A 20,497-nucleotide genomic window follows, 5' to 3' on the forward strand; every position below is an offset into this window, starting at 1 on the left:
CAAGGATGATTTGGAAGAATCATCCATAGAGTGACTCATGTTTTCTATGAGGAAATTTCTGACCACATTTTAAAATTGTATTTGTGTTCTTCTGTTATTTATATGCATCTCTAAATAGAAAGTAAATGAAAAAAGAAGGAAAAGGAAAGATTCCCACCATATTTAGGGAATGCAGATGAAATGTCAACAGAACAACATCACTGTTTCATTAGGTCCAGTGTCTCTCGGTATGGGATTAAAGGATCCAGAATTTGCAGAGGACCATGCGGAACCTAGACAATATCACCAGTTCTTTCGGTGCCATAAGACCCTCCCTCTATTCGCTGACACAAACATACGATTCCCAGTGGGCCTTCAAAGGGACTTATAAGTTTGGTGAATTGTTAACAAGGGAATGGTAGACACTAGAAATACCGCTCTGTCCAAGAGACCCATGAGCAGTTTGGCTTTTAGGGGGCTAAACTCATGTGCTTCTCCGAAAAGCTCCTGGTGAGAGGTCAAGGCATGGCGGGGCTGCAAGAACCTAAAGAACTGGAACCAGTGTAATTGAAACTTGGCCTGCAAATCTTTAAAGGATAGAATATGTGCACCCTGCCACACATCCCTCAGCCTAGAGATCCCTATAAAGTAGGGTTGGGTGGTGCAGCATGAGCTTGCCCATCTACCCAGTCTAGCGCAATGCCGATCTCCATGTTAGGAACACAGTTCTAGTAAGGTCAGGGAGGGCACGGGTAATGGGAGTTCCACACAGCCTGTCCATAGTGGTGTCCCAGCTCATAGACATCAGTTCGCCCCTACCTGTGGGGCCCCACTACCCACCATGGAGCGTCATTTGGGACCACCAACTGAGAGCGTATACCAGTGAACTAGTTTTTGGGCAGGAGGTTGGGAAAGTTCTGCAATACATAGTAGGGCCTATCTGTTTAGATTTTCCCACATTTTATGGACCAAAGGAGTCAAGTTAAGTGACCAAGTGAGGCTAGGGAGCAGGGAAATATATATGCTTAGGTAAGGGAAGCTCAATCTGTGGATTAGTAGCAGAGAGTGTCATGACGTAACTATAGGGGACCAGTTCAAGGGAACCAATATTGATTTGGACCAAATGACCAGAAAGCCAGAGGCCTGCCCATTTTTGGTTTCAGCATATGAAGTAGCCGTGGACAAGTAGTCTGTGGGACAGAGACGAAGAGCAAAACGTTGTCTGCATACAGAGCTAGCCGATCTTCGATACCATCCCCCCATCGGAATCCTTGGTCGTGGGCATCGCATCGCACCCAGGATGGAAGCGGGTCTATCACCGAGGTGAAAAAGTGGGGCAGCAAAGGAAACCCTTGTCTTGTGCCACGCTGGATCAGGAAAGTCAGTGACAGTATGCCATTAACCCATACTTGTGCGGTTGGGTCAGCGTATAACGCCCACACATACAGTATGAAGCGCGGCCCAAACCCAAAGTTTCGCAAGGTATTCCACAGGAAGTCCCAATCAAGGGAGTCAAAACCTTTTCGACTTCAAAAAGTAAAAGAATGTTGGACCCTGCAAGTCACAGTTGATAAGCCATGGACTCAATGCTTGTAACTTTAAATATTATTATTGTCGTTTTCAGGGTAGACCTAAATATGCATCTTTTGTAACTGACAAACAGTTTCATATTTTGAAAAAATATTCTGCCGTAATGATGCTGTACTTGTTAACACCATCCAACAGCATTTAAAACTTGATTCTTTTAAGTATTATTGACTCTCTAGAGATCTCTTGCCTAGCCTATAATGGATTTCCTGCTCATTATTCTTACAATTTAATGGCCGTCTCTTGGTGCTCATGCTTTTGCCCTCATCCCGTGCAAGTGTTAATTCTGTAAGAATCGGTCCCAAGCCACTATGGACTAGCACACAATTGAAGCTTCTCTTTATGGTGTTCTAAGCTATGAATATATTATCTCTTTCATATATGGCCAAACTCCAGTCTAGATATACTCCAACCTACGCCCTCAAAATCCACAACTGCCCCAAACAAATAAATGGTGACATACAAATGCAGAGAAACAAAACATGTAAACTTATGGCCAAGCCTAAAATGTGCATGAACACAATATACACAACTATCCAGGTTCTTTTTCCCAATGTTCTTTCTTATTCTGATGTGAAATATCTTGCAATTGTTAATTCACTCTTTGTATTGTTTTTTACGTTCAAGAAGACAAGAAGAGGCATTGGATTTCATAAGATTATTATTGAGTGTCGCTGTTTGTCTGTATGAATGTGTAAGAATTAGACGTATGCCTCAATCAGGGCTCTCTAGGATAAATATCTGCTCTACATACAAAAAATCCCAGCCTCTTATCAATAAGATAAATCTTTTCAGCAATAAGAGATGTGACTGTTTTGAAGACACCATAAAAACTGTCTAATGTGATCTAAAACTATAACACAGATGCTATACTTTTGAACATCAAACACTACAGCAACCACTGTTCAACATTCTAATGCCCAAGGTAGGAGGTGAGCAACTTTATCAAAGTGATGCAATTGCCAGCGAGATGCTCTGGCTGGTTCACCCTTACTACATATTACACATGACAGAATTACTGATAAAGTTTTGCTTTGGATTTATTGTGCAATAGTTGTTGAGTTTCTCAACTACATGCCACTCTTTTGCAGAATCTGCCTGATGGAACTGGAGCCGTTGGATCTTTGCAGCTGACCTACATATCTAAGGTAAGGATTATGATCATGCACCACCCATACAAAGGGTTATTATGGGTTCCTGTTGTAATCACGCCCTATTTATAGTAATGCTTACAAAGCTTCCCTTAGTACAACCATACACTATCTACAGAAACGGTTAGTATGGTTTATTTATTACACCCATACTCTATTTGTACAAATAGATATCCTTGTTTCCTTATTAAAATCATACACTATCTACACAAATGGTTTTGACGGTTTCCTTATTACAGTCATTTACTATCTGTAGAAACAGTATCATTGTTTCTTTAACAGCTTTCAAAATATTCCTTATATAGTATAAAGATAACGTTATATAACGGAGAATGTTTTTGATTGCGTTGTGCTTTGAATGTATCAATATTAACTATGGGGTCATGCCTGGATCATCTAGGAGATATTCAAAACTGTTAGAGGAAGCCGGGAAAGGTTGAACTGCCTGTCTAGCCCTGGTTGAAGGCGAGACTTGAGGGTGGTCATCGGAGAGGGAGGAAATGTCTATTCATCCCAGGTTTTAGGAGTTTACTCAACATGTATATGTTGAGTAGGTCGTAGCGGGTGGTGGTACGAATGAGGAATGGAAGCTGCTTGTGAGCTTGAAAGGAGAAGGAGACACTGGAATTTTAGGTTGCTGGGAATAGGATGTTGACATCATGAAGTAAAATACATGGAGACTGAGTGGTTGAGTGGCGAAGTTGAGCGGGGAACTTTATCATCGTGAGTTTGATTAAACTAAGTTTGAAGCAGTTAATTTAAGTGGTGCATGACAGTGCAGCAGTTGGTCATTTTGGTATGTTATGCAGATTTGTAGAGCGCACTATCACATGGTAGGTGTGAGTCTAGCCACACAGAGGGCCTAGTGGGACTGCTCAAGAATCCTGGTTTTTCAGCTTCTTGCAGAATTAAAAAAATTAGGAGGAAACTCTTATGGGTAGCGGCAGGCCATTCCACACTTTAGGAGCGATGTAGGAGAAGGCTGGACCACCGGATCTTGTTTTCTGTATTTTTCAGATGATGAAAGTGGGATGAGAGGTGTGAAGGAGAAGATGATTTTGGTGTCGCAACGTATGTGTAGTACAAGGAGCCAAAGAATCATATGATCCGATTGAGAGACATGGAGTAAAGAAAGAAAAGGAGTGTGCCAATCACTGAGCCTTAGGGATGGCCACTGTCAGGGGATGAGTCAGAGGACCATGTGATTGATTAGAATCAGTTAGATAGCTGTATGATGAAATTTTATAGTGCTTAGCCAGTTATGCCAAGAGGGGCCATCATAACGAACAGGTTATTGTGTTTCCTGCTGTTGAAGGTGACAGGGTTTTAAGAGGATTAGTGTTGAGTAAAAACAGTATTAGGCATTCAAGGGATGTTCTTGGTGGAAGGAAGTTAGCAGTACCCCGACTTGGTGAGGTTGGGGCCTGTTTTGAGAGTTAAGTGTGCTTTTTGAGTACATGCTTTTTAGGGAGTTTATAGAAGGAGAAGAGGGAGACATTTGTAGTTGGCAAAGTAAGAGAGGGTTAGCCAACCTATTTTGAGGAGAGGGACAGAATCTTGGGAGATTGTTGTAGGCCCTTTTACAGATATAATTTCTGAGCACGTTTAAATTAAGAGATGCATTTTTTCACCGGTGGCTTTAGAAAGGATTGTATTAAATCTTTTGTGAGAGAGAAGTTGTAGATTTCTGTGCCAAGAGTGGAGTTTGGGGTCCAAAGTGAAAGACGGGTGTGGGAGGAACTGAATGTGGAAGTAAGACATGCTTCCCTTTGCTAAGCGACAGAAATGGCATCAACTGGGATGTTGGTTGATCAAAAGCTGCAGTTGGGTTTGATGACTACATTATATCTTAAACATCTGTTCAGGTTACGCAGGGGAAGTGTTGACTTAAAGCAGTTATTAAGGATTTCCTCCAAGAAGACTAGGATATGTCTAGAACATATTGAGGTTACCTCCTTTCCAAGCACTGGAGCAAATCTCAAGTCACTCATCAGCAAAAAAAGATGAAAGTGGTTGGGGTCACATGAGTATCCTCTCAGACCAGTCATAGAGGGAGGGGTAAGGCACAGTGTTGGAGGAAGTCTCATTGGTAAGAGTCATGCTCGCCTATGTGTTATATTATGAACAATCAATCACTCAATGACACAGTAGGGCACATATCTCATGGTGTAGTGTCACCAGACACTCAGTGGCAAAACGTGGCACAGTGCTTGGAGTAAGAGAGCACAAACTTTGATCGGGTCACTGTTTGTGGACTGCAAGGGTACTGATGTCTTACTGGTACAGTGGGAGCTTTTTTGGGATACAGTGACCTGAATCACACAATAATGCACAGTTCTTGTGGTGCGGAGGCACCAATCAATCAAATGTCTAAGGGGGGCACTTTTCTTGCAATGCAAAGACATAAATCACTCAAAGGTGCAATGGGGCACTGTTATTGCAAGGCACTGTTCTCGCAATGCAAATACATAAATCACTCAAAGGTGCAATAGGGCACTATTCTTTCAATGCAAAGACATAAATCACTCAACGGTCTAATGAGGCACTGTTCTTGCAACGCAAAAGGCATATATCACTCAAAGGTGCAATAGGGCACTGTTCTTGCAATGCAAAGAAATATATCACTCAAAGGTAAAATCAATGCAAAGACATAAATCACTCAATGGTGCAATGGGGCACTGTTCTTGCAATGCAAAGACATAAATCACTCAACGGTGCAATGGGACACTGTTCTTGCAATGCAAAGACATAAATCACTCAACGGTGCAATGGGACACTGTTCTTGCAATGCAAAGACATAAATCACTCAACGGTGCAATGGGGCACTGTTCTTGCAATGCAAAGACATAAATCTCTCGTCGGTGCAATGGGGCACTGTTCTTGCAATGCAAAGACATAAATCACTGGTCAGTGCAATGGGGCACTGTTCTTGCAATAGAAAGACATAAATCACTCAACGGTGCAATGGGGCACTGTTCTTGCAATGCAAAGAAATAAATCCCTCAAAGCTGCAATGCAAAGACATAAATCACTCAACTGTGCAACGAATCACAATGCACGGGGATCAGGAGCACCAATCTTTCAAGTGTACAAAAAGGCAGATATTTGTGGTTCAGAAACAACAATCACTAAATGTTACAATGGGTCTCAATCTCTGGCGATAAAGGTGAGTTGTTGCTTTGGGACCATGGGCCATTCCGTGCTAGGATCCACGAAACCTGGAGCTGCCACTATAAAAGAGGATGATGTACTTTCCATTTCATACGTATGTAGCCTCTGAGTGCTAATCAACTGCTGCTTCAACTTGTAAAAAATTCTGGTTCTATTGAAAACAGTGATTATTATCCTCGAGGGTTTTAGTGTCTGTAACTCTGTTTTCTTGTACTCGCCTTAAGCATTGATTCACGTCTTTATCTTGGAAGGTAGACAGTTTTTTGGCTTGGCTCTCCCTTAAGCATTGCCTGTTAGCATTCATTTAAATTTATTTGTGGAGACTATTATGTGATGTGCTTATATCCAATTTTAGGATATTTAATTTGTGAGCATCTTTATTTAATTGAGGTCAGCTCATTGTCCCCATTCCCTCCCTTCACTCTGAGTGACTACACAAAGCTTCTGCGCTTAAAAGTGGTTCCTTTAATTTTACTGACAAAGCCAGTTCAAAGTGTACATTTGTATTAATTTTATTTTTTATATTAGCTTTACATGTAGGCTATTTATTTTGTCAACACTCCTTTTGAAGTTTATGTTATTGGAACATGGTACCTACGTGTGATATGAGTGCTTGGTTAAGTGATGATTTATTCTTGACTCTTACAAAAAAACATGAGTTGCGTGGCACAATTGGAAAAAAAGCATGCTGTTTAAAAACATCCCTACCAAAACAGCCGCATTGCAGAAAGTTTTTTTTAATTGAACATTTTCATTGTAAGCATACAAATGCCATATTTAATTTTTAGTTTAAGCTGCAGCTTCGTTCTTTTTCTTTTGTATATTAGTTGCATGCACTTGCAATAAAAAATGGGAAAAAAGAAATAACCACGTCACCTGTCTGCCAAGGCTAGGCATTGATTTTGCCAGTTCGTGCTGTTCTGTTGGACTAGGTGCACATTCCAATCACGTGCTTGTTGAAAACCACTAAGTTATGGGCCCAGAACGAGGCTCCATGGTCATGATCGGCACACCGTCTGTGACCCGCCTAATGAATGGGACTAACTGTCAGCTCAAACTGTTTGCCCTAGAAGGGGTGATAGTGTGTTGATCTACTTCATTAAAGTGTGAGTGGCCTCCCAGAGTGATAGCACACGATTGTACCCAGAGATCATGAACTTACCCTCGGAGCCAATGAAAATGCAGAAGCTGAATCACTTATTAGATTGCGAGGCACCTGCGTAAGGAAACTTGAGTGGGGCCCCCTGCAAGGTACTGGGAGGGGCCCGCTCCGGATTTCATACGGAGCTCTCAGGCCAGAGTACTGTGCTGAAGGGGCCCCTCCCCTCACCGCAGGGGCCTGTGGTATGCCACTGTTTGTGAAGCACGATCTGTCGAGTTCCGGTTGCATTACAATTTCCACCAAGTATTATGCTCTATGGATGTATGCAGTATATTGTGCCTGTTGTATGTAGAATAAAGTAATTATTTGCATAAGTTAATCACTGGATGGCCACTCATATCCTTGGGAGTTATTTCATGAGTTGTTGAGCTCTGATTAACCCAGGATTCTCCAAGACGTCGACCCCGAGCTACCAGTAGCTTGCACGAGGATTTCTAGCAGCTCAAGTCTTGGAGTTTGGAAGTATTCCACTGCCTAAGAATGCTGTACCTAAAATCACCATGGGCTTGGTTCTGTGCCGCTGGGCTGGGCATGGAGGAGCTGAATACCCTCTCAGGTGATTAGTGCGCTGTGCAATATAACATACAACCTAGCCTCTTATTAACTAAACAAGCGTGTTTCTTGCTAAGAAGCCTAAAAATAAATAAATGCCTCTAACCAGGGGGCTTATTTACAAGCCCTTTGCACCATCAGTGCAACACTTTTTTTGACGCACCAGTGGTGCAGTGTGCCTGCTCATAGCTACAAGTCCACGTAAAGCCACCCTATGTGGCTCTTCATGACCTTGTAAATATGGCCCACTTTTACACATTGCTCTGCGTGAAAGGGGCGTTCTGTGGGTCTTGCTGTGGGTGTTCCACACAACATATGGCCATGTCTGTACTGGGGTGGCTTGGTGAGCAAAATAACGATGGATTAAACCCAGATCTGTGACTGGGGGTGAATGTTTTGCCATTGTGAAACATTCCGTCCATCATCTTGTGTGTTTTGCTGTTCCCACGCAACCTCCATGGAACCTGACGCATTCCCACGTTTAGATTTACAAGGTTTTGTAAACCTGGGAATGTGTCAGATTCCTACACCGACCCAGTGAAGGTGTAAGGGAGGCCACAACAAAGAGAAATGCCTCGTTTTTCCTTTTTCCCAGTATGCTGCGTTCTCCAGCACACATAGAAAGAGTAAAACATCTCTTGCGATTGTTTTTGTGCAGTAATATGTCCCTTCCTGCACAAAAACAATCACTTCTACAACTCAGACACCCTTGCACCATGGCACAAGGGTGCATATGTTGGCACATGGGAGCCCACTGTGCGCCAGCGCAGGGGTAAAGTACAGGAATGTGCCGTATCTTGTTGATACTTTAATAAAGATTGAATTAACCCATATACCCTTGTGGGCTTGGATGATATACTGTTTCAAGTAAAAGTGCCTATAAGGGTTATTATATCGTCCGCATCTGGCTGCCCACAGTCAAACCGAATGCTTCTGGTCTGACTGTGGGCAGCCAGACTCAGACGATACGCCATGTAGAAACGTCAATCGAGGGTGACTTTCTAAAAGAATTAATATATTTTGAAATCACTCGATACAGAGATTGTTTTCACAACACGCTGGTGAGAATATGCTTTGAACAAATAGAGTTGAATTGTTTCAGCCAATAACCATCAATAAGACTACTGACTGAAATTTCACCAAAAGCTCTGTATTCTTCATAGGAATTGCAGTGTCCCAAAGATTGTCTTATGCAAAAGATCAATACATTGACACGTCAACCCATTTTTCTATTCTACTAATGAACCTATAGGTTTATGAAAACTATGCCCAATGTACAGGCTGTTTTCATCAGGATTGAATTTGAAATGGGCTTTATTACATCGGTGATGGGGATTAATTAGTGTATAATCTTCAGTCTCCATCACTCATGTATTTACGAGATTTACGGGATAAAAATATAAACTCATACAAAAAAAGGAATACACCCTACTTTGTTTCTTCTGTTCTAAAGATTTATTCATCGCCATCTGAGGGCATTCATCAACATCTAAAGAAATACAATTGATGTTCAAATAATATCCCTTGTAGGCACTTTTAGTTGATAAATAGTGTCTTGTAGATATTGCACATTCCTGTACTTTTCTTTTGATGCACTGCAGCGCAGCTGCACTGTTGTGCGTCAAAGTATTGTAAATGAGGCCCCACATGTTTTGTAAATCTCTTTGAAAACCACTCTGAAAAAGTATTCTCTCAACGAATGTAATAATCTGCTGGCAATAAATCTCGGCTGTTTGATGGAACCACACATGTAATTACCACATGGTCCTTCACCACGCCCTCTGTACTACGCGTGTGTCATTACCATCACCGTGAAAGCTGATGGCTGTCCTGTCATAAACTACACATACACACGCTGACTGTGATTTGCCCAACAGTAACCAATGGGCGACCTGCAGCACACACATGAGCCAATCTTCAACAACCAGGATATGTCTGAAAATGCAAAGGTTTTCCAAATTGCTGAAACGCAATGGCTCTTTCCCAGGAAGAGCAGTGGCAGCAGAGGGAGCCGGTGAGCACCTGACCTGCCACACAGCCCTCTCCCTCAGCTCTCCTCGTCCTGCCCCCTGCACCGCAGCGCACCTTTGCCTGCCTGTCACTTATTCTAAAGGGCTGAGGCAGCTCGCTGCCCACGTTAAAATACTCCTTCCCTCTTCAATGCGTGGGGGAATTAGCCCCTTCTTTCCACAAATAAACACATGACTTGGGCCATATTTAATACGTGCTCATTCTGTGTTATACCTTGTACTACATTGTAACATTGATATAGTGTTTGCCTACCCTAGCAAAGCCTCAAAACTCTTGCTTTAAGTGTCAAACAGGGCTAAAGACATCTATATGGACGTAACAAACACATGCCCTGAGTTCTAAAACCCAGAAACACTAACCCACACCATCTCTAAGCCATGGAAAGTAGCAGAAAAAAGCCTAAAACCTAGCCCTAAAAACTAAACCTAAAACCCAACTCTAAATATTAATCCTAAGCCCACCACGCATATGTTTTTATCATTCATTCCTTTACAATGAAATTTGTGGTAAAGGCATGCATGCTTAAGGCATATGTGTGGCAAAGGCTTTGTGGTAATGGTCACACGTGGTTATGACTGCCTTGCAATGACTATTTCCCATAAATCTCAGTCATAAGTTTATTCCATTACAGTCAATGGTAGTAAACTAACCTGAGGGTTATTAACCTACATACAAATATACATTATTTAAGGTACCACCACATTTTGTTAACTGTACAATTATTTAAAAGCATTACAGTAAAACACTTAAAAGCGAGCGGATAAAAGAGTGGTCACAGTAAAAGTAGTGGAGCTTCAGATAAAATGTGGTTGATATGCCACCCCCCCTCACCACAGCGCCCACTCAAATGGCCAGCGCCGGTGGTCATTGTCATGTGTCCTTGCACAAAGTTTCTGAGGCACCTCAGTGTACCTTGGGGTGCCTCAGAAACTTCAGCAATACGTAAGCCAATCTCCTTGGCCCTTCCATGGAGAGCCATAATATGGTGCAGTCTCAATAGGAGGGATAAGAGGGTGCAGGGCTCAGTGCTTGTTTGGGGCCAGGCTGCTTTGTCCCCCTGGTTTTGCCGTGCTCGACACCATGGTTTAATTGTATTCATTTGCAGCCTTTAGAGCAATCCTAATCTGATGAGTAAATTTCCCCAGTCTCGCCAGGGTCATCGTGGTTATTTTAGAAAAGCACAAAGCTGACCCTTCACTACATGTCTTGACTCCCTTGATGATACAAATTGGGCTAAAGACGTCTATATGGACGAAACAAACACATGCCCTGAGTTCTAAAACCTAGGAACACTAACCAACACCATCCCTAAGCCATGGAAAGTAGACGAAAAAAAGCCTAAAATCTATCCCAAAAATCTAAACTCTAAACCTAAAACCCAACCCTAAACATTAATCCTAAGCCCACCATGCACATGTTTTTATCATGCATTCCTTTATACCGAAATTTGTGGTAAAGGCATACATGCTAAAGGCATATGCGTGGTAAAGGCTTTTTGGTAATGGTCACACATGGTTATGACCGCATCGGAATGGCTATTTCTCATAATACTCAGTCATAAGTTTATTCCATTACAGTCAATGGTAGTAAACTAACCGGAGGGTTATTCACCTATATACAATATTTAAGGTACCACTACATTTAAATGTCTTTCTTTCTTTCTCACCTTGCTGTATATTTGTTCTCTCCCTCCCCTTCTGTTTTAACTTTTTCTGTTTGCCACTTTCCTTGGATGTTTTGTTCTCTCCTTTGTTCCTTGCTTGCAGTCTCTGTTTCTCTTTGCTTCTTTCCTTCTTACCTCCATTTCTTAATTCCTCTTCTTCTTTCCTTTTTGCAATTGTTCCCTTCCTCTGTCCTTGTCTCTGTCTTGCCTACTTTCCCCTTTTCTCTGCTTTGTTGCTTCTTTCCTTTCCTTCTACTCTTCACTCATTCATTTCTTTTCCCTTTCTTTACACAATCTACCTACGTCCTTCTTTGCTTTCCTTCTTTCCTTTCTTTTCATCATTCATCTTTTCATTTGTTTCTTTTCCTTTTCTTATCATCTCTTTGTTCCTGCTTTCCTTCCTTTGCTCCTTTGTTCAGCATCTCCTTCTTTCCTTTTCATCTCCCCTTTATCCTTTTTTCTTCTCTCCTTTGTTCTTCTATCTGTTCCTCATTTATGCTTCTTTCCATCCTTCATTTTTGTCTTTCATTCAATTGTATCTTACTTTCCTTTCTTCCTTTTCTTCTCTCCTGCTGCCATGTCTTCCTCTGCTTCCTGTCTCTCTTTTCATGCTTCCTCCCTCTCTTTACTCACTCTGTCTCTTTATGTACCTTTATTTAATCCATATGTTTGGTAGTAACTCCTGATGGCTTTCACTGATCAAAAATAGCTCTCAGTATTGAAAAGGCTGGAGACTCCTAAACCACCGCCTTACATAAGCTATGGACTGCTTGACCCGCTACCATGGCCGTTGATTCACCAAAATGCCTGAGGGCGCGAAAGTGACATCATGTGACCTTGACTCTGATTTTTTCCAGGAAGACAACTTACATGACCTCAACATCACAACAGTTGACATTGCTGAAGTGCCATATTAACTGTATGAATATTATAAGAGCATAATAAAGACATACCTCTTTTTTATATACCATCTATAATATGGTGGTGACTTCATTTTTGAAAGGTCTGGGCATAATACTTTTGTTTTTAGCGTTTTATATAGCGCAAACTTAGCCCGAAGGTATCAGAGCGCTTTACATAAGCAGCAGTTACATTACAGACAGACACATTCCTTTTTAAGTGATTTGCCAAGAATCACAGGATGTTGAGCGTCCTTGCCAAGGCTCAAACCCGGTTCCCCAGCTTTGAGGTCAACCTCTCTAGCGGTTAGGCCCTAAATTGTAGTGAACAAGCAAAGTCAGTAAGCCATACCTCTTATAGGGGGTTTCTCCCCCTGCCTTCAGAAAAAATGTTGAAAAATGTTTTGTTTAATGGAGCACAGTTTTCATATAAATTTGCTAAAATCCTATAGGTGCTGAAAGGGCACTCATTAAATATTCAAATCTTTTCATGCTGTGCCAAGCCAAGGAAACCTGATGTTCCCAAGAGTTGACCATTTGTTTTCAATAGGTGTTATGTGTGCCCCTTATGCCAATAATTACCTCCATTGTGCCTGGGCCAGCATTTTGTCCTGTGTCCCCCTTATAAAACGGGTGCTCCCTTAGATTAAAAATATTGCACTACCATAATATTATAAATTATGCCATCCATATACCCTAGGTGACTCTCTCTGTCAAAAATTACCTCAGTATGTCAGGTCCAGCATTTTGTCATGGTTTCCACCATCCCATTTGCCAGGTCGTCCCCCTTTATACCAAGAATTACCTTCAATGTGCTAGTACCAGCATTTTGCCAATGGTGCCCATAAACCAAGAATTTCCTCAAATATGTCAGTCTTTTTCCACCGGTGCCCTGAATTACCTCTAGTATGCCAGTATTTTACCCTTGTTGCCCTTTACAACCAGAATTAACCCCAGTGTGCCAATGTCATTATTTTGTCACAGGTGTCTGTCATATTAAGATTTGTTGTAAGTATGCCAGCACCAGTATTTTGTCTTTGGTGTCTCTATAAGATAATATTTAAGTTAGGTATGCCAGGGCCAATAAAAAAACTCACACACATTACATCATGTTCTTGCTGACACTCACATACACTCACTCACACTCATTCTCTCTCACATTCACTCTCTTACAACCCATAAGACTCATTCTCATATATTCTCTCTCACTTGCATTCACTCTTAATGCCGCTCTTTCTCACTCACTCGTAGTTACTGACACTCAGGCCCAGGTTTACAAAAGCTCTGTTCCTGGTTTGCAGTGCTTTTGTAATGCAAACCAGGGCAGTGTTAAGGTGGGATTTAGTATCCAATGCAAATCCTGAGAGCATCCCAAAGTAATGCAAAGTTGTGCTATGTGCTGCTTTGCATTACCTAGCATCGTATTTGGGAGTTCCGGGGCAACCACCCATGGGTTTTGACTCATTTCCCTATCTACAAACATTGGTATGTAGAATTTGCACCAACATCTTATACTTCCTTGAGGCATACATAACAAGGAGAAATGTTTTAATTTCTCCTCGTTTTCCTAAATTTGCTTGTGTGTTGCACTGCAGAGCACACACACAAAGTGTGAAAAACCTTAAATCACAGTTTTTGTCCTGGAAGGGGCCTCTTCCATTACAAAGCCTATGCTTCAGAGAACACACACACACTTGCACTCTGGCGCAAGTGTGTGTGCTTTTGTGCTTGGCTGCCAAAGTGTGCCAACGCGAGGAGGGAGAAAAAGTACACCATATCTTAGCGCGTACGGTGTATTTTTTCTCTTTCCAGTTGAGAGTAGATGGCGCAACAACTTTGATACAGCGGTGCCTTGCATCAAAGAATAGTAAATATGGGGCTCAATCTCACACAATATCACTCACTACCTGCCACTGGCTCTCACTCACTTTCAGTCAAACGCACATGCAAACACACTCTTACCCACAAGCGCACACACAACATATATTGAAAAAGATTTTTACTTACCAAAGCTGATACCAATTATCCCATGCCAGTAAGAGCCCGATTCACAAACGTAAACGTGCACTTTTACGTAAGTTTACATTTGTTATGGAATTCACAAAACTGTATTTTGAATAGTAACTTTAGGACTGTGGAGGCTCCAAAATATGCCTATCTTTTAGCGCATTCGTAAACTTACTCTTAAATTGCAATTTTGTAAAATCCAAAACAAATGTAAACTTACACAAAAGTGTAAGCTTACTTTTGTGAATCAGGCCCTAAGTGTCCTACATTTTCTTAATACACTAATAGTGAATAATGAAAGTGTTCCATATATTAATTAAATAAACGTTATATGGAAAACGTGAACTCAGTTTCTCGTTGTGAATCCTGTCATCTGGATAGTTTAAAAAAATGATTGGATGGGACTTAATTCTTGTAGTTAGTGGAACTTCTATTACGATTTAGGACACTTTAAATATTGTGACCAGTTTGTCTTAAGCCTACTGCTGTGTATGTTTCATTTCTGCTGAAAACATAAAGAAATGTGAAATATCACCATCAACCCTGAAACCATTGGCCTTTTTCAAATACATAGAAGTGCAAAGTTCGTGTTTTCATCCAGAACTGTAGATGAATGCCTGTGGTTGCTTTGGCTCAGATGCTAGGCTGCCTCAGGGTGCAATTGCCTGTATTGCTCTGAAATAAATTAAGGGGTGGTTCGAGTTTTTGGGGATCATCTGCATTAACCACAATTCCCTGGTAAACCGCAGCAATGTGCTGAACAGCTGCTGAACCCTGATTTACTAATTATGTGCAGGTGCAGCCGTGCAGAGGGACTATGTTGCAATGTGGTCTTCAGTACTTCATATGTATCATTTATTTTGCTTAGCTTAGCATTTCTTTTCTGGAAATGGTGTTGGGTGCACAGAATATTACTCCTTAATGTATTCTGGTTGGCTCTTGAGTGCACCCATGTCAATTGGTTCCAGCAGCTGTAGGAGCCAGGACTGCTGTGCTGGTGCACATTCTAAACATAACAGGTCTCATTTCATGTTATACATGTTGAGGAGTGCAATTATTGCATTATTTCACGTGCTGATATCTACCTGGGAAAATTGTGTGCGTGCGCTCTTTATCGCTCCCAGTAGTTACCAGGTGTGGTAAGTTCTAAACCGCTCATAAATCATACTATCCGCAAAGAGGGATTTGTTCACGGCTCAAAAAATATCCGACCCACTTTAGTTAGTTCAATGAAAAACTTTGTAGCAGCCATAAAAGTTTTTCGCAAAAAGAAAAGGATAAAAACATTTTACATCTTACCAATTAAATTTAAAATTTGATAGCTACACAAAATGTCTCAGCTAAAAAGATAAATCCAACCCACTTATAATCAGTGCATTGGTGTGGCCCCAACTAATTGTGGGCCCATTTATGAGTTGTGCAGGTTATGAGGAAGGACCCTAAGACCTGTCTCTTTGATTGAAAGACGGATCCCCCACCCCGATCCACCCCCCTACCCAGCACCTTGCGACCCTCACGGGTGAGTAGTGCGCTTTATAAGATTACTGATTGATTGAATGATTAATTGCAAAGGCGGGAGGCTAAAGTGACCAGGACTAGAGTCACTGGCTGGGGCTTGTGAATCCTCCCCTGCACGTGCTCTTGAGTTTCCTGGCAGATATACCAGACACACTCCCACGTGTCTTCCTGATTGCAGCTATTTGACTCTGTGCATGGAAACACACAGGAAGACAATGGGTGCAGATTCATAACCTGTGCAACACTTACAATATTAGGGTAAAACCCCCTCTTACCACTCCACCCACCTTATAATCAGCCCCTCTGAGGTACGGTAAAGTCAGGTAACTTGGGCTGTACCGTCTGTAGTCCCTATTTGATTTGCAGTGTTCCAACCAGTGTTTTAAATTGAAATCTAGAAGTGCAGGTACTCAATACTTAGAGTACCCCTTTGCTCTTGAGAAGTGCCAGTAATCTCCTTTTAAATGTAGAGCAGCAGTGCTGAGAAGTGCTGGTACTCTCCCTCTCAAATCAAAGAAGTGCAGGTACTGAGTACCGGACAGTACCGGCCCATTTAAAGCACTGGTTCCAACCACAAACCTGTCGGGTGCAACAGTGTGCCAAGTGCAACATTGATCATCCTGTAGAATTTGTGAAACCTCTTGCATTGGACAGGATGACTGAGCAGGGCAGAAGGGCAGCTACGGGGTTCTGGCGGTTTTCTGACGTTATTTACTGTGGTCTGCTGTCCTTGTGAGCAGGATGTGCAGTAGACTGTGTTTCCGCCATAAATGTACTTGTCTGCAGATGCACGTGGACTTGTGAGGTTCCTGAGAACAGCAACTGCCGCATTTTTGTACATATTGTAAAAGTAGGGCACTGAATGCAACTCTTCGCCATGCCTTCAAATGTCCCTTTAAACTCTTTTCTTTTATAAAGTCTCTGTAACTTTTAAAGCTAAGCAAAACTGTGGACCAAAAGGCATTTATATTCAAGACCTTTCTGGTATCTTTTACTGTTGCATGAACACTACGTGCGGTTCTTAAGCTTCTGTCAGTTGGTCTTGCTGCATTCCAGCTCTTTACTTTTCACCCACAATGCCACTTCAGCCAGACACCAGTCTTATGCAGATTATCCTTGGCCTTTCCAAAGGGCCATGCCAAGTCTTGTCTAAACGGGACCACAAGCAATCCAGACCGGTTTAAACCCAGGGCACCCTTGGCACCCTAACCTCACTCTAACCCCAACATACGCCATTTACAGTTTATCCCCACCCTGAAAACAACAGGGGGGAAGAGGTGTGGCGCAGCGGCTAGAGCACTGGCTCTAGAGCGCCGGGCACATGGTTTGGTCCCTGTAACCGGCCACAGCTCAGCTCAGCATCATGTGGCTCTGGGTAATACCTTCCTTAATCTCCTCGATGCCCCCCAGTGCCTGGATACCCTCAGGGGTGTTAGTATTGCGCTTTACAAATGTGGAATTAACATCTGTGCCCTGGCTGCGCTGCCATAGCACCCATCACTCAGTACCAGCCAATCACAAAGGTCTGCTTGGAACTTGGATTCGACCAAATGTTGCTGATGTGGTCTTTCAGACTGATCTGCATCACATTCCATGGATATAGAAATCCTGCCTACCCACCACCAGGCACAGACACTGTTGAATAATTAACACCATATCACTCAACTGCCTTCCTGGAAAGGAGAACACAATCCTGGGGAAAGAAATAGGAAATAAAATGATTAAAGTGAAATCAGCCTATCAGTTGCCCCAGCCGTCACTAAAATGAACCTAACAGCATGAACAGGATAGTGAAACTACAACTGACATACCAGTCCAGTCCACATCATTTCCTTAAACATACACCAGATGGTGGAGAAGTGAAACTCAGAAATTAGTCATCTCTCACATGCCCTTCTTCAACGACCTATTTTAAGATGTGCTCTGTTGGCTTATTTTATGATGTGGCTGCTCAGAAGCAACCCACAAGGAAAGAAAATGAATATGAAGTAAAACGGGCACTCAGACAGCCACGAGCTCTGAACTTTTGTTACCAATTAAAGTCGTTGTGCATTGAGGCCACAGGTGACTGCACAGTTGTAAGTGGGTGGTGGGAGTGGTTTGTAACGGTGTTCATTACATGCACTGATAAAAAAAAGTTCGAATTAAATAACTGTTGCAAGTTAAAATGAAAGGGACTCACTATGAAAATTGAGTAAATATTTATTAATACTTCAAAAAGCAAACGTCCCATGATGTACTACATATTTCAGAGGGAGCAATTAAACTATTTCTGTATTGTGAGTACTTGCACAAATATACCTAAATGTAACGTAATTAAACTTACTGATCTGAAGAGGAACACTGACCAACAAAAAATATATACATTTTGGCGTTTATGTACTGCCTCACCTCGATTTCCCCATCACACTGAGGGTTCCCTAAACCTTTTCAGTGTTGCATTTGATGCAGGTCTGAGAGACCCTTAGAGTGACAGGGGCACGTATGTTGGGATCGCAGACCAACCCTCAACCCATCAGACATGCATGCTATGGGGGTTTATAGCTTTGATCACAGTGGCTTGTTAGAGAGGTGGCACTTGAGAACACAACTACGAGATCTGTATGTTAGTGTAGCAAAGCCAATGACTGGCTTGTGCCACACTGACTTTGCAAATGACAGCACAAGGTCCCCTTAGGCCCTTTACTGTGCAGTGCTTAATTTGAGCCAGTGGTATCCTGTGCTCAGCACGGGCACTTAATCATCAACACCAGCGCTTTTCATGAGCACCAGTTAAGGACACGTTAATTTAAGGGGAGATTAAGTGATTTTCCCAGGATCACAGGATGTTGAGCCGACTGCCGAGACTCGAACCTGCTCCAAAGTCGGCAGCTCTGGCGCCACATCCTCTCCCCACTTTCGTGGTTAGTAGTTGGTTCTGTTTGAGGCAGCGCTAACAGGAGATGTGGACTGGTGCAAGCTGCCTGCTGACGCGAGCCCCAGCACTTATTTTTTTTACAAATTAACCACTGACTGTCCTTCATACTTTAGTTGTTATGTAAGGCAGGCCATGTCAGAGAGCCTACTTGCAAGGTCGAGTGGGGGAGCTAGAGTGGACACCAGTAGAAGTTAGTGGAGGTTAAGAAAACTCTCAAAAGCTGGGTGGGTATGCTTGAGTGTTTTATGTGTGCTTTTGTGTGTGCAAGTGTGTGTATGTGTGTTTGTGTGTGTACATGCATTTATGTATGTATGATGTGGGGCCTGGTAATAATGGTGGTATTTCTTTTCATGCTGTGGGCATTCATGGCATTATGATGACAGTCCATGACAAAATGCTGGCCCTGGCATACTGCTGGTAGTTTGTTGGCATACTATGTGCAACAATTGCACAAAGGTGCCTTTACCTCGTAAAATGTAGGTCTTTACATAATGGTAACGGTATTTTGTGCCTTATGTGTAATGATGGTTGACGAATGGTACTACAGGCCCTAGCCTAATAGTGGATATTATCTGCATACTTTGGGCACCCAGACATGATCTTGCTGCACCTGAGTGCTGGCACGGTCAGTGAACGAACCAGGGAGCAGTGGAAATATCAACATCACTTCCCTGTGGAAATGCTGCGAACTCTGTTGGCTGATTCTTGGCATTAGGGGACAGAACCAATGTATACTCTTTTTTTTAATCTGTGCAGTTTTATATAGTGCAAACTCGACTCGAAACGATTAGAGCGCTTTACATGAGCACCAGTTACATTACACAAGGACACCTTCATGTTTGGTAGGCAAGGGGTATGAAATGATTTGCCCAGAATCACAGGATGTTGAACTGATGCCAGACTCGAACCTGGTTTCCCAGCTCCATAGTCGACAGCTCTGGCTGTTGTGCCACATCTCCTTTGTTTCTGAGGTGCGCATGAACCACAAGTGGCTTCTTGGAGCCGTGAAGGAAAAAACAGAGACCTGCCACCTCACACGGTGCCACTGTGTAACACACAATATTGGCTCCCATTACACAATCACCAAGTGGGGACCCAATAACACTTGGTGGCAAGAAAAACAAGCAGAAAACCACAGTAAATAGTGGATTTCCTGCTCTTTATCAGAGGCCTTGAACAGCTGACGTCCATTAAGGGGTGTGAAAACACCCCAGGACATTGGCACCAGCCTCAGAAAGCTTTCTTGGGGGGTTTTGCAGGAGGGGGCTTGGGGGCAAGGTGTGGACAAAAGTAATTTTTAGATACTTATCGGCATGTGGTCATCCCCTTGTAGGCCCCGCCCCCAGTGCCATAACAAAACTTGAGGGGTCCCCCTGCAAGGTACATAGAAGGGCCCCCACTCTGGATTTAATCAGGAGTTAAAGTACTGTGCTGAGAGGCACCCTGCAGGACGGGGTCCCCTGCACTACATTGGCTGCGGGGCCCTATATTATACCACTGCCTGCCCCCTACTCACACTGGCACATTTTTGTTCAAGTTGGCAGGTATGTAAACAGTTAAGAAAGAGATTTTCGTTGGTGTGCTGAAACCAAGATGGCGTCCACCTTGTACATCCCCATTCTAGTTGTAGCAGTGGTCGAGGCCTATTCGGCTGAGGGGGATTTATATTGGTTAAAACAAACAAAAACAGAAAGTCAATGGTTTGCCTATCCAGGTGAGTCTTTCACATTAATGTTGTAAGTCATGTTGTGACAGGTCCTACTCTTTCTAAATGGTTATCAGTGATTAGTTAGGAATCAAATATACAACATTCATTTTCTTTTTTTTTCCTTTTTATAAATCTTTTTAATAAAAAGACTC

At 42.5% G+C, this 20,497-nt stretch overlaps 1 protein-coding gene across 1 annotated transcript in view; it reads left to right on the forward strand.

Moving 5' to 3' along the window:
• Positions 1-20,497, forward strand: part of PLEKHA2 (pleckstrin homology domain containing A2) — a 662,181-nt gene that overhangs the window by 428,974 nt on the left and 212,710 nt on the right. Inside the window, exon 4 of the mRNA XM_078666480.1 lies at positions 2,658-2,714. Within this exon, the coding sequence (XP_078522606.1) occupies positions 2,658-2,714 (57 nt within the window). The remainder of the gene's footprint in view (positions 1-2,657; positions 2,715-20,497) is intronic.

The sequence above is a fragment of the Lissotriton helveticus genome, chromosome 11 (genome assembly GCF_964261635.1).
Source record: "Lissotriton helveticus chromosome 11, aLisHel1.1, whole genome shotgun sequence".
NCBI classification, from domain to species: Eukaryota; Metazoa; Chordata; class Amphibia; order Caudata; family Salamandridae; genus Lissotriton; species Lissotriton helveticus.